Source organism: Motacilla alba, chromosome 3 (assembly GCF_015832195.1).
Source record: "Motacilla alba alba isolate MOTALB_02 chromosome 3, Motacilla_alba_V1.0_pri, whole genome shotgun sequence".
NCBI lineage: Eukaryota > Metazoa > Chordata > Aves > Passeriformes > Motacillidae > Motacilla > Motacilla alba.
In genome coordinates this window covers 6,010,400-6,037,168 of record NC_052018.1, presented here as the reverse complement: position 1 = coordinate 6,037,168, position 26,769 = coordinate 6,010,400, and the positions used below count along the sequence as shown (strand labels likewise).

The 26,769-nt window shown below is 42.7% G+C and overlaps 1 protein-coding gene across 8 annotated transcripts in view; it reads right to left on the bottom strand.

Moving 5' to 3' along the window:
• The window catches only part of RUNX2 (RUNX family transcription factor 2), a 215,901-nt gene that overhangs the window by 101,482 nt on the left and 87,650 nt on the right, over positions 1–26,769 (bottom strand). For 4 of the 8 annotated variants that reach the window (XM_038132843.1, XM_038132842.1, XM_038132848.1 and 1 more), the window contains one exon: positions 976–1,149. The exons of the other annotated variants lie outside the window; for them this stretch is intronic. In XM_038132843.1, coding sequence (XP_037988771.1) covers positions 976–1,149 — 174 coding nt within the window. The remainder of the gene's footprint in view (positions 1–975; positions 1,150–26,769) is intronic. 8 annotated transcript variants of the gene reach the window in all.

Here is a 26,769-nt window from a genome sequence, read left to right as displayed (position 1 = left end):
CTATACTAGGAGTGCTTTACCAGGAAAGGAATGCTGGTGTAAAATGCTGGCAAAGGACTCTGCTGTGGATGCAACTGTAGCAGCAGAAGTGAGTATTAAATCAGTCTAGGGATTTGAGCCAAGAGCTTTGCTGACAGACTTGCACCTAGGTGAAGTTCTCCAATAATTCTAGCAATTGGTCAGGGGTAACACCTCTTTACATCCTGGACAGACACAAACATGTCAGCACAAATTTAGAATCTAGAAATGCCCAAAGTTAGAAAGAAGTTGTTTTGAATCTCTTTTGAAAAATTTAACCAGCTCTGACTTTAGAAAAAAACAACACTGCTTTATTTTGTAGGCTTCATAGTTTTGCTGCAAACTTCTGGCATAGCTGCAGTTAAACATCTTATTTCAGCCTTCTAATCTGTGACACATGGTGGGTGCTTTATGATTTCTCTCAGCACAATGAAATCTGTCTCTCAGCATGCAATCATAAATGTTGCATACAACCCTCACGAGCAACCTTTGGAGATTTCTCCATAACCCAGTTCATTTATTGTAACCGTGGTCAGCACTGATGGTGGAAGGAAACCACCATGTGAGAAGATTGTATTATTATTCTGATAAAAAGACCATTAGTGTTGGCTGCTTCCCTTAACATGACTGCAAAATAACGAGGCTGAATAAAAATGTTCATGTACACTAAAGGTACTATTGCAACACAGAGAAGGCAGAGCTACGTGGCATTTAGAATTTCACCATATCCCTACTCAAATGACCTGGATTGACTATTTTAGATTTATGGCAAAAATATATTTAAAAAATTACATTTTCAGCTTCAAGCACTATAGAAAAATCCACTTCCCACCTAGCTTTGCTTGGAGAACATCCCCCACTCTGTAACAGCCTCTTTGACTGCAGCTGAGACACAAATATCCATAAGCAATTACTACCAATGCCTGTGCAAGTCAAACCTATGGTTCTGTCTCTTACCTGTAATCTGACTCTGTCCTTGTGGATTAAAAGGACTTGGTGCAGAGTTCAGAGAGGGCCGTGGGCTCTGGGTCGGGACCCCTACTCTCATACTGGGATGAGGAATGCGCCCTAAATCACTGAGGCGCTCAGAGAACAAACTAGGTTTAGAGTCATCAAGCTTCTGTCTGTGCCCTGGAAACAGCAAATCATAAAATAAAAGCGTTAATAACAAGATTTAGTAATTTAACACACCCCCAAAAAAACCCCAAAATGGCCTCTAAGGACCTGTTACTAGATATAATGGATTTACAGGTATCTCAGCTACCCCCAATAACAGAAACATTGTGAGGGGTTGTGCTTTGGACATGGTTGTGCTGGTGAAAGCCTTATCAAGCACTGCTGTGCCCATACATGTGTAACATATTACAATTTGGATCAAAATAAGCACTTATCAGGACACCCACACAAGGTCTTTTTTGTCTTTCTTTTTTTCTTTTTTTTTTTCTCCTTTCACTACCTAAGGTAGTTAAAGAGGTAAACTTTCCCTGCCAAAAGCAAACCTCATATGTACCTACAACTTATCAACTGGGACAATTACTCCATGTCTGGTTTAGATGTTGTGGACTTTTTGCTAAGAAAATGCAAACTTTTCTTCTCCCTTTATTCTGTCTTTTCTTTCTTTCTTTAACTCTGTTATAGTTAGTCATTATCTTTCATTCCTCTTGGAGATTTTCCAAAAAGTAATAAGTCCCTGTCAGTTGAGAAGAGCAGTATCCAAGGAAAACCTCCAAAGCTGCTGGCCAGGACAGGGCCCTACCCACACTTCCACAGTCAGCCTCCCTCAGTGCTCCAACTGCACTCACCCAAAACAGGCCAACTGCCCCAGGATATATTTGGAACACTCATTCAGGGGTGTTTTGCTGAAAAAATATGAAGGGGGAAAATGGCAAAAGCACTGGGATGCTCCCAGTGGTCCTGCTTATGTTGTCATTGAGATGTTTCAAGAACAAGGGCTTTGCTTCTCTAATGGTTGTATTTTTGCTCCTAGGTTTAATTTCTTTCCAAAGGATGCTCCCTGTCCAATGGTGCCTTTGAATGTGAGGTGCAGAAGGTGCTATTTCTATCATTCAGCATAGGGAGAAAAAGGCATGCATAGAGATTAAGGACAGGACTAATTTTACTTAACTTTAGCCATTCATAAATCAGGCATCTAGTCTAAACTCTTCTAATGTAGACTTCCTCTTCGGTTAATGGAAAGAAATAGCTACTTCCAGAGGGCAATTCATCTCATTTGTCTCTGACACTCGCCTTAAAACAGCATGATTCACCTCCTGAATTTGCTTTCTCTTCCTTCTCTGATCAGAGAGGGAGCACACATGACTGGTTTAATTAGACACCCTCGCCATTAGTCAACGTTAAATGGAATGAAGCCTACCCTAAGTTACAGATCAAGGTCATGCAAAAAGCCTCTGGCAGAGCTGAAAGGGGGGCCCAGACTCCTTGATTTCAACCCAGAACCACATCTGCCTCCACCCCTATCAGCAGTGCTGGGGCCCTGGCACAAGCAATAATTGGGGGGGATATTTTAATGCTTTTAACAATAGGAAGGGTATCTGGTATGGTTTGGGCTTGAACCCTTCCAAATAATCACCAGTAGCTTGAGATAATCTGTGTTGTCCCTCAGCACTATGAATACAGCCTTCTGTCTGGAGTCCACAAGGGTTCAGCTCTGCAGACATGGGAAGATTGTCCCATCAGTCTTTGGGCCACAGAACCAATTCCAGTACTGTTTAATCTATTTTAGAAGCAGAAATGAGGCCACTGAATCTTGAGATTGAACTATCAGGCTACAACTGCTAAAAAAAATGCTTTTTAATAGTAATTCTCATCACAGTCTGAGTACATGGGTTCATGCCATCTAATTGGTACCACAGTGCCAACAAGACACATAGGCAATGCAATATCCAAACTAAATAAATCCAGACTGGATTCAGAGAATTCATAGCTCTAGACAGAGAAGGATTCAGGTTGGGAGATGAGGGGAAACTTGGTGTGATTTAACTTTAGAGAAGCTTCTCTAACAATTTAAAAAAATGAATTAGTTGACCCATAATTTGGTACTTTGAAGTCTGGGTTTTCTCCCCAGTAATGACTCAGTCTAAAAGCATGGGGTAGGCAGGAGCCTTCTCCTTAGGGAGAAAGTGCTGCTCCATGTTAGAGCTGCCATGGGTGCCTACTCCTCTCTTCAGAAAGTATCAGTCATTTTAAATAGCGAATGATTTTTGGGCTTGCAAAAACTCCATAATAGCAGCTTAATTAACAGGGTCACATCCAAACTCTAGTCTTCAGCATTATTTTCTCAATCCTTTTGAACTAAGATTTGTACAAGTTGGGTGCTGCCAAATCTGAAGAAATTACTTTTACATACACATGCAGTCAGTATACTCTTGGGATTTCTCCCTCTTCTTTTCTTCCACAATTTTTATGCATTTGCTTTTCCCTTTGCTAGTCATATTTTCCACTATATTTTCTAAAGACATCTCCTTCCCCACCGTTTTTCTCTTCTGCTCATTCCTGATCATCCTTTGGCAAATTGAGCAACCTGGGATAGTGGAGCGTGTCCCTGCCCACGGCAGGGGTTTGGAGCAAGATGATCTTTAAGTCCCCTTTCAACCTAAATAATTCTGGGATTTTTTGAAATTCAATAGGTCTCAAAATAAGGCAAATGTCATAAGCCCATCTCCAGTCTCACACATGAGAGTCAATTTTAGCTGGGAATGAATTCACTCCCAAAGTGAATTTTATTTAGAATTTCTGTAGAAAAAACCCTGTGCTATGTTCATGTGGTGACCTTTTAACTAAAGAACCACTAACAAACTGGTGCATAATCTATTTCAACTGTCCTCAGGTAATTCAATAAATAACTTATGACAGAGGTCACCACCACTCCTGCACTAACCTGTGCCAGATAACCCTCAGCCTTATTTTCATCACATTCTGTTTGGTCATACACAGCTTTGTTAGAAGAGAGTTTATACTTAATTATGTGTATTATAGCAGAGCTCTGGCTAAGAGAGCACTTTAGGATGAGCAGGGAAAAAAAAAAGAAAAAAAGACAGGAAAAAAAGAAGGGGCATACAGGAAGAAGAAAAAAGATTTCTACATCTGGTTGAATTGAAATGATCTATAGATGTGTGGGTTTGGGTGTTGCTGCTTCACCCCCACCCACCCAAAAAAAAAAAAAAAAAAAAAGAAAAGTAGGGAAGAGAGAGCTCTATGCACATCTGGAAGACCCCAGGCATCAATGGAACTGCAAGTCCCCAGAAACCAGCAAGGGGCCAAAGGCAGACTTGCCTTCCCCTTCTGGACATTTAAAATTTAGGGTTGTAACACGGAGTCATGTTGTGACAAAGAGATCCACAGAAGGAGCCACAGACCCCGAGTGAAATATCCCAGGGAGACAAGATGACATTGCAGCTTTGCACATTATGGGTTTCTCAGCTTTGATAAAGGCTGAGACGTGCTCACACTGAAAGTAAGCAGGAAACTCAACAAAACCTTTGTATTCAGGAGGTGCTCACAAAGGCGTGTGGGCAATTTAAATAAATGTCCTGCCTTGATTTCTGTGCAGGAAAAAAAATCCTGTAAAGTATGGAGGAGTCATGAGGTATGGGCTGAAAACACTCTAAAAAGACCTTCTGAGTAGCACATAAGCAGCAGGAATGAAATATGTGATACATGTTTAAAACTCATTCCACAAGCTGCTTTTCATCTCTCATTGATATATGTGTCCGTTGACAGAGAAATTCCTGATCCCAGGGGAGTGTGCTAAGAAAAGCTGTATTCCTCAGTCTCAGTACTGAGGCGTAATTTTATTTCAGGAAAAAAGATTAGGGTAGCAAGTGTGGATAGCTGAGGCAGAATCCATGATCTGCTGCAGCAGTGAGCACATCAAAAAGCAATATAAAAGCTATGTGAAGAGTAGAATAAAATAGTGTTACAGCTATCCCAATGCCTGCAACACTTCATTTAGTGCCTGTTGCTCTGTTGTAAAGATGAATTTGTAGAATGGATTTGGCTTGGAGGGGAGAAAAAATACTTGTGGATTTAAGCAGTCTTGGATGTGAAATGTCATCAAAAATAAATGTAAGCTGACCCATGAGTCTCTGACTAAGGATGGGACCCAGTGGCCACTGGAAAAGATCAGGTCACCAGTGAGGAGAAGGGAAAGAGATGAGAAAAACTGAGAGTTCATAGTCAAGAGCTAAACAAGCTGTTCTGATTTGTCTGCTGGCACAGTACAAAACATCCTGGATATCAGAAATCCAGTGTTTGCTCCAAAATAACAAGAAATATTCTGGTCTTTCACCACTACTCAGCTGTTTCAAACAAAACACCAACCTGAGTATAAATTTCTGGAGACAGAAACATTGTCATTAATCCTCTCCAGTGCCAATTTTGGCCATTTTACATGAATCAAATCAGTACTGAGAGTGCTATAAGGTCAGTGAAAACTGCAGCCAGCCAGTCAGTGCCTGTGCTGCTGCTTCTGCTTGCCAGCCCAGCACAGCCTCAGTACATGTTCGTGTGGCCCATGGAAGCTGATGTTCAATTATCACATCCCAGGCATGGCAGAAGATGTGAGGAGTCTTCATCTCCAGCTTAATCATTTCAGTTTAAACTAAGCAAAGGACTGTCTTCCAGATCAAAGCAAGGCAATCTTGAGTCTGCTGGATGTGGTAACTGGAAAGGGACGTGAGCTTGTCTCTCATCACTGAACTTCCACCACTCTGCTGGAGGAGGCAAGATGTAAATCGGTCTGTGGAAGAGGCTGACTTGCAGAATGTAAATGTGGTGTTGATGCTTGAAGATTTTTACCTCCTCAGGGAGGAGGGGTGTGCGTTTTTATCTTTCAGCTTGTGGGTGTGGAACTGAAAACTAATCAGATTATGCTACACGTGGCCTTGCCAGATGCTGACACTCAGGGACTCCCTTTCTTTGTACCGTGTACACCACCCACCAGCTTTTTTGTGTGGTTTTTTTTTTTCCTGGTACCCAGGAGATCTGGTTACCAGATTTTCAGCAGATGCTTTTATCACTCTCCACTGGGCTAGCTATTTTCAGTCATTACCCAGTTCTATCTTTTTCTGCTTTTGCCTTAACAAGAAGTATTGTGGGAGTCAGGTGTCTCCAGAAAAGAGGCAAGGGATGGCAGAAAGGTCATGCAGTAAGAGCCTGGGCTGTCACCTGCTGGAGACACATTTTCTGGGACATCCTAAGGAGAATGGAGGGTGAGGACCCATTGTGAAATGCCGCCATGGCTTCTGTTAGCTCTATGTCACAAATGTGCTCAGCACCACATAGTGAAGTTTGGAGTCATTGCATGGAGTGACTACAACTGGAAAAGGTAGACAAAAATTCTTTGAACTCAAGGGCTAGTAACCAAGGATTTATACAGCTCTGGGTTCAGTGAACCAACAGGAAAAGGGATTTTCTTCAGGTTAAGGGGTGGCAGAAAGTAGAAGAATCACCCGGTTCATGACCTGTGAATTTGTAGTCTGTGCACCTCTGGCTTTGACTCCAAATGAAATGCAACAGAGATAAGAACCCAAGTTTTGATTATTCCCACTGTTATCCAAAGGTGAAGTGCTTTAAAAAGGTAAAGAGTGGGCATATTTTTTTTCCTACTAACACTGCATGTCTTTGAGACAAAGCCTCTGATTTTTTTCTCTTTTAACCCTGGAACACCAGCAGCATTCCAGTGTACTTTGTAGTGTCTACTCTTCTGCATACACATTGTAGAAGACAATTTCACACCACAAAAAAGACAAGCTACCTGTCCTCTGAACTTCATCACAAATTCTCCTTGAATTCTCTCTGCAGGTCTACCCGCATTTCATCCTGTTTGGTTTTGTGGAACAGGAGTAATTGGAAGGTACTGATCTGGGCTTGACTGAATTCAGCTACAGGCTGATAAAGCTGAAGTCAAGGGACCCATATTTATGCCACAGCAAAGGAGTTGAGACCTGATCCTAAGGCTTCCTAACAGCTGCTGTGCAGGAACTGAATAATGCTGAGCATTCACCATGAAGCAAAAATATTCACTGTTCTGTTACAAATTTCAGACAATACTTTGCTACAGCAAAATGTCACTCCAAAGCAGTGTCAATCTATGCACTGGAGGTAAAAATAAGGGAGCCATAAACCAGAAGCCCAGAAGATTAACATTAGCTCTTTGCAAGGAAAAAACCTCTGAAGAAAGTCATGAGAGTCCCTCTTGTGTCCCTTGTCTTGTGACAAATTGTCTTTGGACTGGTTTCTCCCCACCCAATACTACTGAATGCACCCAATCCAAAGTTCATGGAAAAAAACCCAAAACACAAGATCCAAACAATTTTTGCCCAGGAAAGGAGAAAGCTTGGAACCCTTCCAGTCTCTTAGGTAAAGACACAATTATGAGAAGAAAAATGTAATCCACCCAAGAGACATAATTACATAATTAGGCCATAGGCTGTGCATAGGAAAGGTTCTTATAGTTCATAAAACAAGGAGCTACATAGGTGCAGTAACTGTAGTTAATTCACTCAATGAAGAAAAAAAAAAAAAAGTTTGTTTTTTAAATAGCTAAGGGCACCAGTTTGCGTTAGACTGGGAGTTTAGTCTTCTGACTGTACACAGAGCCCTGTTCGTGCCAACAGGAGTCACTCAGGCGCAGGCAGAAAACAAGCCTCTGTCGCTTTTTGTTCTTAAAAAAGGTATATTTTTACTCAAAGCAGCTAAGGCCTGTACCTGAAACCACTGCAGAGAAAAGGAAATAATAAAGACAGACGAATGCACACTGTGGAGGGGCTCAGTTCCTGTGAAACAGATCTAATGAGTATCCATTTGCCAAAATCCTAATGAGCCGCCCCTCCCTGACCCCTGCTCTGCAGACTACTGGTATGGGTCCAAAAGGGCCAGGTCCAGATCCTGGGGGAAGCAGGGACATTAACATCTTCCCAGAGCTGTGGCTCCTACCCTGGGTGAGCAGAGGCAGAGGGAGGTTGGAACCTCAGCACTGAGGACAAGCCTATGGAGCATCTCTGGTGTCAGTGGTCATCTCCCCACTGATTTACTGGGAGCAAAGGAAATGTCCTCTCAGCTCATCCCGCCAGGACAAAAAGGGTAGGTTAGAGGGAGGAAGGGGCAGGAAGGGTGAGAAGAAATGACTCATGGAGGTGTAACCTCTGTCCCTTTGTACCTGTGGGAATGACTCTAAAACTTCGAGGATACAAAGTGCTTTCTAAACTTGGGGGCCGTGAAGAGCACAGACTCAGTTGAAAGGTAGACCCAGAGGCTGGGGGTTTTCAGCGAACTGAAACAGCTGCAAAGGAGCCTCCTGCTCACAGAATTTCTCTACACAGAGAGGTGAAAAATGCCTCCTTGGAGCAGGGCTCCAGGCTGCTTGTCTGGCAGCTGAGGGACTGATGGGGGCAGGTGGCAGGGGCTGAGCTGGTCAGACACTGCAAAGGGAAGGGTGTGTTAAAGCAGCAGAACTGGAAGATTTAACAAATGAAACCAAAACGGTACTTTGATAAAAAGGACAGACTGAGCAGGAAAGGGCTCGAGTGGGCTTGCTCTTGCACCAGTTCCCTCCTACCCTCCAACTCATCCAGAGCTGCAGGACTCGTGCAGCCCTCTGCTCTGACTCTGTACTCAAGGTGAATGAGCCAAGTGTGCCCTTGCTGCTGTGGTGGGGTTGTTCTTTTCTCTTTGCTTTTTGAAAAACTGTCTAATTCTGATTAGGATTTTGAAGCCTGATTTGAGCAACACACCATAGGATCATTGGCCCAAACAGGCCAGGTCAAGGAAGGAGCAGGTGGAACCCCCTTGCTCCACAAAGCTCTGCCTTCACCTTTATCCATCCTTGATGAAAATAAAGGAATCTGTGTTCACGTGAGCCAGGAAACCAGCTAAACATTGCTGGTATGGCTGCTTGTAGACATTAAAGACAACTCATATAAACAGAGACTGTCACGCAAGTCTCGGTCCCTGCCTTAGCTCCCTTTGCATGCTGGTATCTGTTACACTCTCCCCCTCCTCCTCCCCCTTTTTTCATCAGAAGCAGGGATGAGGGAAAACAAGGGCAGTCCCAAAAAGCTCAAGAGCTCCTCATTCTGATTTATCATCCTCATGAACACAGCAAAATCTTTGACAAGTAAAGTTTTCCCCCACCTCCCGCCAAGAAGGTAGCTACCCTGCAAACATCTCACCAATTTCTGCTGCTTGTTTGCTGCAGCACCAGGCAGTAAAGATCATAGCGAAGAAGGGGGTAAAGGAGGGGGAAAGAAAAAAAATCTCCTTGAACTGGCTTCCCTCCAGCTGGCAGGAGGGGATGGCTTTCTTAACGCTTGTGAAACCTGATTACTTTAAAAGAATAAGAAGGGGGGGGGGGGGGGGGCAGGGAAATGATGTAAACACAGCCATTAAACCAGACTTAAGGCGCTTAGTTTAAATCTAGTGTAGAGCTCTCGGATGCTGCACTGCTCTCTAGACATCAATAGGTGCATTTTCATTTCTGGTCTTGTTTTACACCCCCAAAACCAGGAGCACACACTGAATGCTGCGGCTACAGTGGGAATTCAGGCATGGAAGACACAACAGTTAAGCAATAATGGATGGATGCATGTGTGTTTGCTATCTTTCAACAGATTGTTTTGCTGTGTTAGAAAACTACTGTGTTTATATCCATGCAGCAGGTTTTAAGCAGACAGTTTAAACTTGAATAAAGTGGGATATTTCTAAAATAACCTTGCTAATACAATTCAGATGGCTAAAGAAATCTGAAAATGTGGTTAAAAAGAAAAAAAAGATGCCTTTTCAATCTATACTGGTGGGTAACATGATCTAAACTCTGAAAGAAAACAGTCTTTACAAGTTCAGCTTGAAGGATTATCTTGTGTATCAGCACCCTCTGTGGCAGAGTAGCATTTATCCACGTATCCACCCATGTTAATGCTGTTGCACAATTTACTACAGCCGTGATAGACAGATAATTGCTTTATCCACCCAAGTGTAATAAACGGAGTCTGCTATGTTAATCCTTGTGCTCTTATTGTCAGCAAATGCCAAGTAAGGGAGAGACGTACACTGAAAACTGTCCTCTCCTTCCAAAACTACTGGAGTTTACTCACCCTCAGACCTGCTAAAGTGTTCTTACTGCATTCCACTCCCCTGCTTGCAGTGCCAAGTATTTTGAGTAGTATCAAGTTATTGTTATATAAAGGGCACCTACACGCAGGCTATATGGAGGCAGAAGCCAGGATGTAAGCAGCCTTTAGGAAAAAAAAAAAAAACAACCACCCAACCAACCACCCTCAAACATCTTTTCCTACTCAGTAAGTAAAACAGGCCAAGTATTTTCTGTTCCTGGGCATAGCACAGAAAGTAATTACCTGTCCTTCTAAAACTGGACATCTATTCAGTTTGTGTGGAGTCTGTCTGACTGCTGAAAAATGTCATTGAGCTGCTGGCTGATCGGTGTTTCCACAAAAATCTATAAAGATTTTTTATTTTGAATGTCAAAAACAGGCGTATCCTTTAAAAGGTTTACAGATTCCTGGCTGCTCCATGAGCTTAGGTTTGTGGCATCAAATTTGTAATGACAGTTTGATGGATGCCTCCCTTTCTTCCTCCTGAAAGGTATAAGGAATTGGTGGTTTCCCAATAAAAATTATGCTTAACACTATTCTTTGCTCTTATTTTTACTCGCAAATGCGTAAAATGTCTGGTGCTGCTGGCAGTGAGTGGGTTCATGGGGCAACTTTCATGCTACACGAGGCATTCAACTTTCTGTGTACTCAGAGCTCTTGCACAAGCACCTACATGATGTGCAAGCTCTGAGGAAGGACAGCCTTAAGCAGCACATAAACACTGCAGCTGGGCTTAAGAGAAGAAACATTGGCCTGAAGATGTTGCCAACAATCCTGCAGGTGAGTCGCAGTTTTTAACCCTTGTTATGCTTCACCTCTCCCTGCCAATGCCAGCAGGGGCATTTCTGGCTCAGGTGGAGGCTGAAATGGATTAAATTCTGCTTTCAGGTCTTTGAGAGAAAGAAAAATGGTAGGTTTAGACTAGATATTAAGAAGAAATTCTTTACTGTGGGGGTGGTGAGATACCAGAAAAGGTTGCCCAGAGAAGCTGTGGCTGCCCCAGCCCTGGAAGTGTTCAAAACCAGGCTGGATGGGGCTTGGAGCAACCTGGGATAGTGGAATGTGTCCCTGCCCACAGGGGCAGGGGCTGTTGGAATTAGATTTTTAAAGGTTTTTAAGGTCCTTTTGAACAGGAACCATTCTATGATTCTATGATATAAAAGATAAAACACAGCCATAGAGGATGAATGGATGGGGGTTGGGTGTTGACCACTGACTATTACTGCTGATATTGAAATGGAAGGGGTTTTATGCATCTTCAGCCAATTAATAGCTTGTACTTCCTTTAATAACTTGGATGATGCAGTACAAAGCACAATTAGGAAATCTTTAGATGACTTACAGTAAGGTGGAATCTTCAGACTTGGAGAAATAGCTCAGAATTCAGAACGAACTTAGAAAGGAAGAGAAATTGTGCTTGACATGTCATTAGTAAGATGACATGCAGCAAAAGTTAAGTGCTTTGTGCTACACTTTGGAGCAAGAAGCCAAATGCACCACAATGACAAACCTATTAACCAGCAGCCCTGTAGAGGAGATCTGGGGGTGGCAGGGAGTTGCAAGTTGAATATGAGTCAATAATGGCATTCTGTTTGGGTTTTTTTTTTGTTTTGGTTTTTTTTTTTTTTTTTTCCCAAAAAAAATGAAGTAAATGCATTTCTGGGAAAGATTAATGGTCATGTTGCATACAAGACATAGGAGGTATCTATTACAGACTGCTCAGAAGTGGTGAGACATCAGCTGGACTGCTTTATCCAGTGTGGGACACCACCCTCTAAGAAAGATGCAGACAGATGAGAAAGAATCCAGAGAAGAGCAGCAGAAGCGATAAGAGATTCAGAAAGCATGAGCAACATGGAAAAGTTGAAGGAAATACATTTGTTTAGTCTAGAAAAGGGACGAGCAGGAAAGGACATGATAAGAGTAAAATGTTTTCTACAGAAAATGGTAATCGATTGATCTCTGTGTCAGCTGAGAACAGCACAAGAAAAAGCTGCCTTCAGCTGAGGTAGAGGAGATTTAAGAGATTAATGTACAGTATTAGCAAATTCCTTTTTAAGTATAAAGGGAAAAAAACACCACAAACTCCAGACTTGGTAAGTAAGTGGAAGGCTCAGTACTGGAGGATTTAAAATTTGGACAGAAGTCAGTGATGATCTAAGTATATCTAATACTTCCTCTCAGGAAAAATGGACTAGGCCGCCTGAGGTTTCTTTTTTAGCCCTACTGTTCTGGGGCTGAGTGATTGTCTGTGCTTGGTGAAGTCACGTACACAATACTTGGAACATGAGTCCATGCAGTCAGCAGCTCCTGCTAACTGAGGGCCTGATGCTGCAAAGGGCTCAGGACCTCGAGCTGCTATGAAAGGGCAGAGCAAAATGCAGGCAACGTCTGCTCAGCTATTCCTAACTACAGAGAACCTGTGGGGGTTTGGAAATGCTGGTCTTAAACCCTCTGTTCAAGGGCTTCCTACAGCTCTAACTTCAGAATAATTATCATTTCTTTGCCTCACAGTGGATATTACAAGATTGACCTCACCATTAATTTAGAGAACAGGACTCTGAGTGTCCACGAGTTTTTGAGGAATACACAACAAACTAAAACTAGAATTTCACACCCAGTCCTTAAGAGTATTCCTGCAACCCCCAGGGAAGGTCCAGATCTTAATCCATGATTGGTTTTGGTTTTTGCTTTCTTATCTGTGTGCCTGCTGGTTACTCAAAGAGAGATGGTCCCACAAAGAGTAGCCCTGGCCATTCTCTTGTTAAAATTTCTCTCCATGCCAGTGTGAAGAGCAAGAGACACCAAAACGACAAATTTCTTGGGGAAAAATCCCAAACACTAAACCTAGAAGAAAAGGACAAGCTATGTCTTCTATGAGAGTGTAAGAAACTCCTCAATGCAGTGGACTATAAAATCCTGGGATTTTCTTACAAGACAGCCTCATTATTTACATTATTTCTTCCTAAAAGTGTTTAATTCATAATTAGCTCTGTTGGGTTTTTGGGGTTTTTTTGGTTGAAAGGAAACAAAAGTTCCTTTCTGCTGTGAGCTACACAAACCCAACTCCCATCCTTGCTACAGAGACTCCATCCCTGCATACATTCATCTCACACCAACCCCCTGAGCCCTGAGAACGGCTGCATCACCCCCGACCAGCTGTTTATTAGCACCGTGCCCAAAAATCATGAGATGCACGTTGCAGACCAAAGTTAAACCTGTCCTTATGGGCTCTGCAGTTGCTAATTCCGTGCCTCAGCCAGGTGTTCAACCTGCTCAGGGGTGATGCCTCCTACAAAAGCCCCAGGGGGAGCAGAGGGGAGGGAGGGGAGTGACACAACAGCATTTGGCCGCGAGGAATGTGAGATTTTTGTGAAGGGCTCTGGCAGGGGGCTGACCCTTCTGCCGACAGTTGTTAAAGTTTGTTTAGTGACGGGGAGCCTCCCATGAACTTAAATACAATAGGAAAACAGAGTCCTGCAGAATAAATCTCGCCCCCTGCGCCGGCTGCCTGCGCGTTTGGCTACCAGAAGGTAACAAATCCCCAGGAATGCGGGCGGCGGGGGGATGCGCCCGTCAGGCGGAGCTGGAGGGTGGCCAACACAAGCAGCGGGTGATGCCATTCACAGAGCGGAGAACGGAGCAGATGAACACTGCGAAAAGCCTGGGAAAGGCTGCGGGTACTGCAGGAACGATGTGCCCTCCGACTGCTCCTGCAGGGAGCTCCTCAGGAGTTCATCCCAAAGAAACCCCAAATACCTCTTCTACTGCTTCCACCCATATCAGATTGAGTAGAAAGTGGGGGTCTCCTCAAAGCATGTCAAAGGAGATCAGTCCAAGAAGGACCTGGAGTTTATTTATGAATTCATGAATCTCTCCTGCCCACACACCAGGAGACCTCAAAGGGTTTTAACTTTTGGTCACCAGACAGGACACAGCACATGAGACAAGGAAACCACTGACTTGTCACCAGGCCTCTGACCTCAACTGGACTTTTTAAAGTAGATTATAGTTTACAGGTTGTACTTTTACCCTTCTGTAGCTACATAATTTTTTCACTGATAAACAGGATTCTGCTTGGGCATGACTGGAAAAGGGACTTTAGACAAAGGTGTGGAGTGATAGGACAAGCGGAAATGGCTTTAAACTGAAAAAAAAAAGAGAGTTAAATTATATTTTAGGGAGAAATTCTTTCCTGTGAGGGTGGTAAGGCCCCAGCCCAGAGAAGCTGTGGCAACCTGGTCTGGTGGAAGCTGTCCCTGCCCCATGGCAGGGGTTTGGAATGAGATGATCTTTAAGTTCCCTTCCAACCCAAACCAATCTGTGATTCTATGATGCTGTGGGTGCAATCCACTGGAAAAAAAAAATCCAAGAAATACAAGCTGTAAATCTGTAAATGCCTAGTTATAAAAAACACTATTTGTCCAAATGGGCAGCTGTGTAGTTGATGGCTTTCAAAGATATACACAAGCACATATATACAGCTGTGTGTGTATGTATATATATATCTATATCTATATCTAAATCATCTATATCTATATAAACATATACATATACATATATATATGCCTGCTTCCAGCTTGGAAAGATGTTAGAACATATTGGATAATCACTGGCAGGTGATATGAATAATTTCTATTTTATTAATATTTTGGTGCGTCATTCCGTTTGGACGCCTGCTACAGAGCACCAGTGGAAACCACCCCTGCAATGCAAGAGAGGCAAGGATATTTTATTCTGCTCTACTAAAGCAGGCAGAAATAACATTGAAGTACTTAAATTCTGGAAATACTCATTATCCCCGTGCTATTAATATCACCTCAATAGCTTGTTCTATTTAAAGCAAGTTTCTTTCTTTGGGTTTCATTGTGCGGGTGGCAAATCCTTATTTAATTCAGAGGATAAAAATGTATGACCCTACAATTGGAAAAATGGGACTGTCTGGGGCCCAAGCCATCTGCCAGAGCCATGAGCATAGGCTGTGCCACCACCTTCAGCTGGAGACAGCCTGGCCTTAAAGACTTTACAGCTTGTACAGATTCAAATTTTAGTATAAATAATATATCTGCTTCCACTGTAATGGTTACAGTTCTGTCTCTCCAGGACCAAAATTTGATCCCTCAGTTATGGAATTTAGGTACGAGCTCTATAGTCTACCTTTTAGCCCTACTGTTTGATTTTTTTATAAAAAGAAAATAAGGCATACTCCAGCCATTGGCTCCATGGAGTAGGGGACAACTCTTACATAGGAGAGTTTCCTTCCTCTGTAAGTACAACCCCAATTTAATTCCATCAAAGAATGACAGAAAATAGAAGGCAAAGTGTTCTTCCCTTTCGTCCAAGAAAAGTAAAATGAGCAACCCTGGTGATGTTGAAGAAATTTGATATCTTCTATTGGTGCCTTGCCTTGTTTTTTTTAATAAGCAAAACTCATCTGTCTTAACCAATTTAAATGAAGTAAAAAGGCAACAACAGCAAAGAGGGATGGAAAACTTTTTCCAGCTTCAACACAAACTCTGAGGAAGTCAAAGCTCAAAAAAAAAAAAGAGATTTTTTTACCAAAAGTCTGCAGAGAACTCAGCACTATGAAAAAGGAAGAAATCTGTTTTTTTAACTCTTCTCCAGGTAGGATGGATCATTCCTTGTCCTTTCACTCCAGCTTCCCACAAGGTCCATGGGATTACTCTCCTTTTGGCAGCACAAGGGAGTTTGGTTGTCAGTGTTCCCATCCTTGACCATTTTTGAAATCAAAATAAGTTATCCCTTCCTTGACAAAAGATTCCATGTGCTAACAATCCCCTTTCATCAAAGGACCAATATTAGACTAGGACTGAACCCAGTTTCTAATGCCTGATGGATTTAGATGGCCAAAATACTGCTAAGGGTATCTGCTGCCAAGTCTAACCCCCAGCATCAGGCAGCATTTCTGACATCACACTGGTTTAAAATTACATGTTTTGTAATATACACTCCCTTCTCCATGATGCTGATATTTCATGGCATCATTTGGACAGGACATCCATCCCCACCCTCACTCTCTCATCAGGTGTGGGGGTAATTTGCTTCCAGCACATCACTTGGATTTGAGACTGAAAGGTGGTTTATCCTGTTCTGCTTTTCTGGGATAAAGTTTCTTCATATGCATCTGAGAATGGCTGGTATTACTGTTTGTCATAATTTTGATTATATTTCTTGCTTTCTTGTTGATTGGGGTATAAATCCTCACTAAAATAAATAGATGCACACTGTTGCTGGTGAATTTAAAGTGAAGGTCATGGCTTATTCACTTGACAGTTAAGACAACTAAACTGCTACCAAACTCTGAGATTTTCACACCTTGGCATTTACAGAATCACAGAATCAACTAAGTTGGAAAAGACCTTTGAGATCATTGAGTGCAAATTATGACCTAGCACCACCTTGTCAACCAGATTATGACACTGAGAGCCAGGTCCAGTCTTTCCTTAAACACCTCGAGTGACAGTGACTCCATCACCTCCCTGGGCATCCCATTCCAATGTCCAATCACCTGTTCTGTGAAGAACTTCCTAATGTCCAGCCTAAATGTCTCCTGGGACAACTTAAGACCATGTCCTCTTGTCCTGTCTCTGGTTGCCTGGGAGAAAAGACTGACCCCCAGCTGGCTGCACCCTCCTGTCAGGGGGTTGTAGAGAACAAAAAGATCCCCCCTAAGCCTGCTTTTCTCCAGGCTGAGCCCCTTTCCCAGCTCCCTCAGCCCTCCTCACAAGACTTGTGCTCCAAGGTGCACTGTAATTAAAACCTGCCCTTTGCATTTCCCTTCGAGTGCGCATTAAGTGGCCTCCTTTAAAGCCAGGTAACATCCTTTCCATTGGTTGTGGTCTCTTAAAGTCCCGTTGCCTCTCCCAAGTTTAAGCATAACTCATTCTGGCGGCGTTTCTCAGTTACGCAGGTTGGCTGTGTACACATGACGGTACATTCCTTCCATGGCTCTAAGTTTGTTCCGAGGCAGTCCCAATTCTTGCTACTTCACCACACTGAAAGCAGGAGTACATGTGTGTGTGTGTGTATGCAAACAAACACACCAGCACCCTCACACGTGCTAAAAATGACATTTTTGTGTCTGCTCACAAGGAAAAAGGATTAATTATGCACAAACATAACAACTTTCTCCAGTTCTGCCTAGAGATGTGAAAGAGAAGTGGCCCTGTACTCACGTCTCTTCTGAGAATTCTGCCATATGGTTTTAACAGAGGTTTATTTCCTGCAGCAAGAGAGGGCTGCAGATTCTCAATCCAACCAAAATAATTATGCAGACAATTTCACTCCATTACTTGCAGTGGAACCCAAGCTGTGTGGTCCTCACATGCTTGCTGACACCTTTAAAGAGACATTAAACCATTTTTACATAAAATTCCCTTAATGGGTGGGATGTAGGATGAATTTCCTGGAAGATTAGCACCTGTCGTGTTGCATAAGGCTTGCATCTGACTGCTGCATTAATTCCTTTGGTTGGTAGACAGCAAAAATGCTATTGAAGCCTCCAGAACAGAGCAAAGAATCAAACAAATCTCTATGGAGGGAAATTTCTCCCCTTGCTGAGGTTTCCTGCACAATATTTTTACCTCCCACATTTGACCCTGAAATAGCACAGGACATAAGTACAATTGGGTGCCTCACATTAAGCACAAGGAAATGGAAATATGGCTTTACATTTCAGTGTTAGGTTGTGCTGCAAGAACAATGGAGAGAGTTTTCTGAGAATGTTTTTTTCAGAGCCACCCTGGGATGCAGATCTTTTCCCTCAACTAGTGAGATCGCAGTATAAAACTTCCAATCTTTCAATCAACAGTAGATAAAGAATCCAGGGAAAATGAAACTTCTTTGACTTGAAACAGTAAAATGTGTATTAAAACACCACCTATCCAACTCTGAATGTAAACCACAGGAATACTGTAAAAACAGGGATGTTAACCAAGACACATAGTGATTAAAGAACATTTTAAAGGGAGAAGAGAGACCACCCTTAAAGCATGGAAATATCCCTTTTGGACTAAAATGCAATCCGTTGTTTGTTTTGGTGGGGTTTTTTTTGGTTTTTTGGGGGTTTTTTTGTGTGGTTTTTTTTTTTTTTTTTTTGCTTTTGGGCAACTGTGCCTGATTTTTGTTACAGTAGCTCGTTTATGGAATTAGCAAACATACTACATTTCAGACAAGCAAATCCAATTAAATCAGAAGAAAGCACACACATACTTGTACTGTGCCAATCCGTCTATGGTGTCAGAAAGACACAATTCCAGGCAGCAAGGGGGGGTGAGGGAAGGGGAACAAGTTTTTCACTGAATTGCAGGACTTTCCATAGTGTAAAATGCTGATTACTTCAGATCAAAAAGGTCAATGCAAAGAAATAATCAACCAGGGCAATAAGAACAGAGCAGAAATCAGGTAAATAGCAGCAGCAAACCACAGGGCATGACCGAATGGTGCAGGAGGTTGTTTTCTTGATGGTTTGTAAATCTTGCTACTGCTGGAGGCCACTGCACGAGCACCTTCCTGTGCCAGGCACGGGAGCTCTGCAACGGTTAATGGCACACGCTGCATGTGTGTGGCCTGAGCAGCGAGGAAACCCAGCAGGAAACATGGTTCTAATCTTTTTCTAGTGGCAATTTCAACATTATGCTATAGATAAATTATGGTAATGTAAATAGTAAAATCCATTTCTCAGTTCTTCGGCTCGGCGCCTGCAACTGCCTCAGGTTTCTGCGGGCGGGATGGGCAGAGAACGCTCTGCTGTGAGGCAGAGGTTTTGTCTCAGCTCTTGACAGTGCCATAGGTAGGGCAGTCTCCTTTCTGCTTTCTTTGCCATGTTTTATCCCTTTGTGTTGTAAGTTCTGGGGAATTTTCTCCTATTTCAAGTCTGGGGAACATGGTAATGAAAAATCCCTTCCTAGCCATGGAGTCACAGAATCACAGGATGGTTTGACTTGGAAGGGACTTTAAAAATCACCCAGTTCCAACCCCCCTGCCATGGGCAGGGACACCTTCCACTACACCAGGTCACTTCACTCCAAGCCTTATCCATCCTGGTCTTGAACACTTCCAGGGATGGGGCTGTCACAGCTTCTCTGGGCCACCTGTGTCAGTGCCTCACTACCTTCTGAGTAAAGAATTTCTTCCTAACATGCAATCTACGTCTCCTCTCTTTCACTTAAAAACTGTTCTCCCTTGTCCTATCACTCTTTGCTTGTGTAAAATAGTCCATGTCCCTCTTTTTTACAACCCCCCTTTAAATGTCAGGTTGCAGTGAAGTCTCCCTGGAGCCTTCTCTTCTCCAGGATGAACAACCCATCCTGTCCTCACAGCAGACATACACCAGCCCTCTGAGTGCCCTCAACATGTCCATGCCCTTCTTATGATGTGCATCCCAGAGCTGGATGCAGTATTCCAGGCGGTCTCACAAGAGCAGAGTAGAGAAGAATCCTCTCCCTCACCTGCTGCCCACTCCTCCCCAGGAGAGAGCTGGATTTCTAGGTGTGAGTGCACACTGTTGCCTCGTGTCCAGCTGTTTGTTCACAGTCACACACCTTACTACAAAGCTATTGCAGCTCTGATAAAATTACAGAAGTTGTACTGACCATTATCAAGCGGTCCTTACTCATACAACCAAATAAGGTTCGTTTGTTAAGCTCACAGACTTTCTAGGTCCTCCATCTGAGAAAAATGCTCTGACTGAGCCTCTCAACACTGTGAAGAACCACTGAAGATGTCAGCGATGGCACAGTCTTTCTGTGGCACACTAAAAAAAGCTACAAATGTATTTTGATCCCAGCTGGATTTAACAATGCTCTCTTTCCCCCCAAATCCTCTGTTTTCAAAACAAAACTGAAATTTCAGGCCAACATTTCCTGTGGTGATCATTGTGGTTAAACACTATTTGTCAGTTTTTCATGCTTGATAAGGTCTCTCGGCTCAGTAGCGGAAGAATTGCTGTCAACTGAGCTGTGGCAACTGGAGACAGAGCTTTCACCCAGCAGGAAGGGCCAGATCCAGCTCTCCTCTGAGTTTATGGCAAAACTCCCACTTCAAGAGAAGCTAGATTTAGGCTGATACAGCTATTCCAGTTGGCCTTTGGTTTTGTGGAGAGAAGGGCAGCAGCTTGTGTTATTCGCCAAAACAGGAGGAAAATGTTTGAAAGGATAAGAGTGCCAGGGTTTGGCCAGCTGCACCTACTCTTCACACTACGCACCACAAATGTCTAAAGCCGATCTTGGGGGAATTACCCATCGTGGTTTTGAGGTTTTAAGGAAGGACAAAAAAAAAAAAAAAAAAGGCAAAAAAGCAAAAAAAGCAAAAATGCACTCAAAAGTTCACTGATTCACTCTATAAATTGATTTAACTTTCTGACAGGTTAATAGAAAGTTCAAAGATGCAACCTGGTTTGTCAAGATGCAGCTCTGCTTTGAAATCATTTAGCCAAAACAGGTCCCTTCTAACAACAGCCATGGTTCTATGAAATATCACCTTCTTCCTTGACAACTTTACATTGACAATTTTAGAGAGACAATGCTTTCTCCAAAAGCATTACTCATTACTTCTGAAGTATTATGAGTTAATGCACTTTCTCTCTGTCTGATATAGAGAAGTAAGACCAAACCTGCACAGAAACCTGCTCAATAGGCAAGGCCATGACTATCTAAAGAGATTCAATCTTAGTTTGGCACAAAAAACAAACACTCATGATTTAAAAACCACGGCAAGAATTGTTGTCCTCACCAATGAATCACATTAGGTAATTTGGGGACTTTGCATGGGAATTAGGAACTCATCAGTCAGATCAAAAGGTACTAATCACATGAAACAGCAGTGAAAACTCCTCCATGTAAGGTTGTACTGGCTGGCATTCACCACCCAATGTGAACATGCTGGTGAAAGTACAATGAGATCTCTGACCACAAATGATAACAGTCTTAGCTTTTGCCATGCCCTGGAGGCAAAACTCTGGGAAACGCCAGTGTTCCCTCCATCTTTTGTGTAATGGCACAGTCCGTTGGTTCCTTATCTTGATGGGGATTTCCACTCATCCTGCTTCTTTAAGATGGAACCTCTGAAGCTTTTTTCCCACGCTTGAACACACTGGATGCCTGTTTACCTGTGGTATTATATGCATGTTTGGACTTTCTTATCCATGTCAGATCATAAAGAAAGTGTGTTAAAGACAGAGAATCAGAATTGTTTAGGTTGGAAGGGACCTTAAAGACCATCATGTTCCAACCCCCTGCTATGGGCAGGGACACCCTCCACTATCCCAGGTTGCTCCAAGCCCCATCCAAGCTGGCCTTGGACACTTCCAAGGATGGGACAGGCACAGCTTCTCCGGGCAGCCTGTGCCAGGGCCTCACCACCCTCAATGGGAAGAATTTCTTCTTACATCACAGAATCACAGAATGATCTGAGTTGGAAGGGACCCACAAGGATCAGAAGTCCAATTTCTGGCCCTGAACAGGACCAGGAGTCACACCATCTGCCAAAGAGTATTGTCTGAACGCTTCTGGAACTCGGTCATGAACTACATGACTTGTAGCACTTCAAAATTACTGGTTAATGCTTCTGGAAAGCCAGAATCCTCTCAAGCAGGGAACAAAAAGTGTTTATCTGCTTTGTACTGAGGTCTACAGAAAATTATCAGCACTGAAAAAACCAATTTAATTGAACATTTCATCAGCTAATCTTGAAATTATGGGCTTGTTAGATATCAGTCTCTTTCCATCACCACTGCTCAGAATTTATTGTCAGGTTCTAGAGAACTTCAGGTTCTGCTCTGTCCCATGTCTTAGAAATGACTGAACTTAAATCAATGTGATCAAAACCATCATTCAAAACATGCTGGATCCTTTCACTGCCCTAACAGCACTAGACATTTAAGTCTACTTTCTCAAAAATTACAGTTTTAATAATGTGCTCTGCTTCTCTTGAACTGTAAGTCTTTAGAAATGGGGTTGTGGAGACATCAGTTACTGCTTGGCTGTACCAGGTACTCTTTATGGTTGCATCCTGGCCAACATATATGAAGCTGCAAGAGACAACTCCCCATTTCCACGTTTTTCTCTTCAATGTGGGCTTTTCTACACAATTTGAGTGAACAGGAGGAACGTTCTGGACAGTAACACAGAGAGCAGCACACCTGGCATCCCAAATTACTCCCATGTGTTCACTGCTGCTAATGAACGACGAGGTTAGCAAATATGAGAGGCTCCATTTCAGAAATATTTATATAGGCAGCATAGAGAAGTGACAGAAAATGAAGCTATTAATTACAAAAGACAACAAAAAATGTCATTGCAATACTGTGAGCCACAGTGAAATGGGATTTCACAGTGACCGCACTGGTACCTTGCATTCAGAAATGCATCGAGCCAAACTTTTCACAAACAACTTGACGATTTATTACTGTCTGTAATGTAGAAATGAAGTGGCCAAATACTGGCTAATAAAAAAAAAAGTTTTTCTCATTAATGTCAGGCTGCAGAATTCCAGATTAAAACAGCCTGGAGGCTTTCTGCCCTCTAATAGATCTCAATTATTTTTCCCCCGTAATGACCAACAAGGTCTTGAAGCACCAGGTTTATGGCCAGTACACTGTCAACTTTTCCAAGAACAGCCTCTGTTTTCAGAGATTTCTGACCCTGTTGTAGAGCTCACTCAGACTAAAATTTTTCTTTGCCTAACAAACTATAAATTTTTAAATAACACTTTAAAAAATAAATCTTGCTTAGGCACTCAGCTAATAGGAACTGACTTTTTTGGAACTCACTTTCCATTCCCAAAGCAGAAGCCGATCTCAGCAGGATGTTTAATGGAAAGCTGGTCAGTGTCCACTCCACAGCCCCTGCTATCCATCACAGAGCTCGGACATTCCGTCAGCCTGGGGGGGGGTAATGGAGTCCAGCACAGCCAGGGCTGTGTTCTCGTGGCCTTTCCAGGCTGCAGCTGTGCCAGCTGCCAGGGTTATCACACCCTGCCTCTCACTCACTCATCTTCCACTACAGCTACTGATGATTTGGAGGCCAGCTTGTTTTGACTGATGCTGATAGAGGAGCACTGGGAAGTGGTGAGATGCTGATGAGAAGAGCACTGGGGAGTGTTGTCCCCCACAGATAGCACAGCTGTACCTGGAAGAGAACACCCAAGCAGCCCTCATGTCCCCCAGCCCCTGGGATTCCTCCTGCTCGAGGATGTGCAAGGCAAAGCCATGTGCCTTCCCTGGCACAGTTTTACTGTCATGCCAGTCTACAGTCTCACAAATTTTCCAATATTTCTGGAGAGCTGAAGTGGGGACCCTGAGGCACTTATGGCAGATGCCTCCACTGTGACCCCCTCTGCCTTTCCTGTTGTATTTGCATTAGGTTCCAATGCCAGCTTCTCCCACTAGGCATGGCCTTGAGAAATCCTGAATGCAAAGTCCACCTGAGCTCAGGAAGGACCTGGCCTACCTTCTTCTCTTTTTTCTCCTTTACAAACATCTCATCTTCATCCACAGGAAAAAGTTGGGAGCTTTCCCATGGACATACATATTTATAAACAACCATGGACTGCCCATATTTACATATAATAAGAACCAAATGTCATTCAGGACACCAAAAATCACTTCAGGGACAGACACCACTTGCTAGACAACCACAGAGTAGAGAAAATACCCTGAGGATTAGGAGTTAAGGAACTGGAAATCCTGACTGTTCAAAGGGGCTGCACAAAGTGCAGAAAGCCATGGTAGAGGCCCTGGAACTAGATGATCTTTAAGGATGCTTCCAAACCAAACAATCCCATCGGTGGAAATTCTAAGTGGAAAATCCAAACTCACTACTTTCTCAAATCCATTGTCTAAGGAGGGTCATAACCTGTTAAGGAATAGCAGCTTAAGGGTATAAATCCAGAGGTTGCTATAAATCCAGAGGTGCAAGTTTAAATAAATTGCTCTGAGTTGAAACAACTGAATGAATCCTCATTCACACCAGAAGTCAGGAGCCAGGTCCACAGTCTGCCCTCACACACAGAGCTCAAGATCCTGCTCATTGCCTATGTCCTGGAGAAGTGTTGCAACTTCACCCTCCTCAGCAAGCAAAATAGGCCACAGGGGATTTAAAAGAAAATGTCTTAAATCAGCTGTTGATTGCTCTACACTCAATATTATATACTGTGGGAATTATGGAGCTGAAGGTAACCAATGCAAGCTATTTTTTTTTTTTTGTATCCAGAATATGTAAGCAGTAAAGATTGGTAAAATTTAGGGTCTAAAATACCTGCCAAAGTCTCTTTAAATAAGTCTGTTCGCAAGCAGGCTGAGAAATAAAATAATTTCTGTTTCAAATGAGACCCTCAAAACACCCTTTCCTGAGAGTAACAGTGTTGTAGGCTGCAGAGAGAACTAACAAACTGAGTTTATGGAAACAACAAACCCAGGGATTAAGAGGATTCAACAGGTAATTTTTAAAAGAAAATGTTAATATAAGTCCAAAAAATTGGCTTGGCAATCACCACTACAGGACCATACACACACACAGCCACTTCCCAGGGTGGAATGGGTTACCAAGTCCTGATCCTGGATGGTGAAGATCTGCACATGTACTCCCTGCCTTCGTGAATGTGCAGTGATTCTAGTTCTCTTAAGCCTCTTTTATTGAGGGGTAAGATAAATCAAATCCACTTACATTTATGGGGGCCAAGAACACCTTCCAGGCAGCTGCTGCAGCTCAGCTGACATGGAAACAGAGACATCCCGTGTAACCCAATCGTGCGACTAAGCCCTGAAATTTTCTTGGTATGGGCTCAACTGGAAGCTGAAATTAACTGCAATTTCAGATCTACAGATCTACTATTTCAGACTCAAGTGAGGCACAGGTCTAGTGTTAACACTTCACAGTAGGGCAAATTCCATGCATACATATCCCAGCTATAATGATTCTGTAAGTTAAATATAATATAAACAGCTTTGTTTGTGTTGAAATACTTGAACATCTACCTATGGGGTTAGGAGTCTGAATAAAAGAAGCGCACTACTGTACAGGAATGAAAGGATGATAACCATGACATCCTTTTTGACAACAAAAACTGGTGATAAGCTGTTTCATATGCATTCTGTACTATTATGTATATATATGCATATATAGGAAAATAACATAAGAAAAGAAAATGCAAAAAACTCAATATATTGGGGTTCAATAGAACCCCAATAAGAAAAATTTAAATGTTAAAAGTCTGTCTCATTGAATAAGTGAGGCTGTGGTTGGCAGTACAGCAACAGGCATTTATACAAGTCTTCAACATTTCAACCCTCTTTGCAACATAAAAACCAGCAAGAAAAAGGTACTTTCACAAAAAGGCCAAATTCAAAATGCAGAGAGTGCTCCTCCCCGTCAGGCAGTGTATTCATTATTATTTCACATGGGCTGTGTCTAAAAAGATATTAAAATATCTCAGCATCGTGTGCATCTTTTAATTCTGCATATACTCATTGTTCCATCAAGCACTGGATCAAAGGTTTTCTTTATGTGCAGGTGTGAAAGGTGTGTACAAATGAAGGAATATCTCCCTGGCTATTCAGTCTGTAGGAGTACATGAAAGAACTCAATTATGATAATCCAGGTGATTCATTTTTACTCTCAACCAGGATTCCTGGGCCACAGAGCTGCTTCTTCCCTCTCTGAATGGCCAAGACTCACAACGACTTCTGCAGGGTGGAAGTGATCCGTTCAAATATATGATTTTTTTTCATTTTAGGCGGGAAAATTGCCTTCCCCTGCAGTGTGAGGTTTGCCAAGGTTCATGCCCTCCCAGCTCCATATGGCAAAGACTTCAGGCAGATTTCTGGCCAGTAGTCTTAAGGCTGGGGTTAAACAAGCAGTTTGTTCCTCTCTTACATAAGCACCGAAAGACAATACTACATTTGAGCTCATAAAAATATTTTAATTGGTGATGATTTCCAGACAACTATGTCAAAATTAACTCAGAGTTGATGCCCACTTGCTTAAATTTCATTCATCTGGGTTCAAATTATTTGCTTAAAAGAAGAAACATTTCCTTTTATACACACTTTGGTTTCAACCTCCAAAACCATTGCTAGAAATTAGTCCCAACCACCCAGTCAGCTGCCTCAGAAACCAAGCTCAAATCCATCACTTTAATGACATCAATAACAAATACACAACTTTAAACCCTATTGTGAACAGTGGCATACCAAGAAGCATGTGTAGCTGTCATCTCGTTAGTCACTAGAAAAACACCAACGAAACCAAAAGAGCCTAACCATGACAAATTATTCAAGAGTTTAACCTGAGACATTAATGAGTGCTAAATAGCTTGTTTTCATGCTTGCTTAAGGAGATTTGTTTAAAATCCCACCAACCTCCCCTGAATGTCGCTTGGCGAAGCCGTTCATTCTAGTCAAGCTGGTTTTCCTATTCCAGCTAAAACAGCAGGTTCCAAATGTTTGGTTAAGGATGGCTGCCTTCCCCACCCCTCAAGACACGCGCGCGCCGGCGCCGCCGCACCGGCTGCGGAGCTTCCTCCCCTCAGCTGCACAAACGTGGCTGATTCACTTCCCCAAAGTCACAAAACATTCAGTTGGTAAAAGCTTGTGCACCTGAGA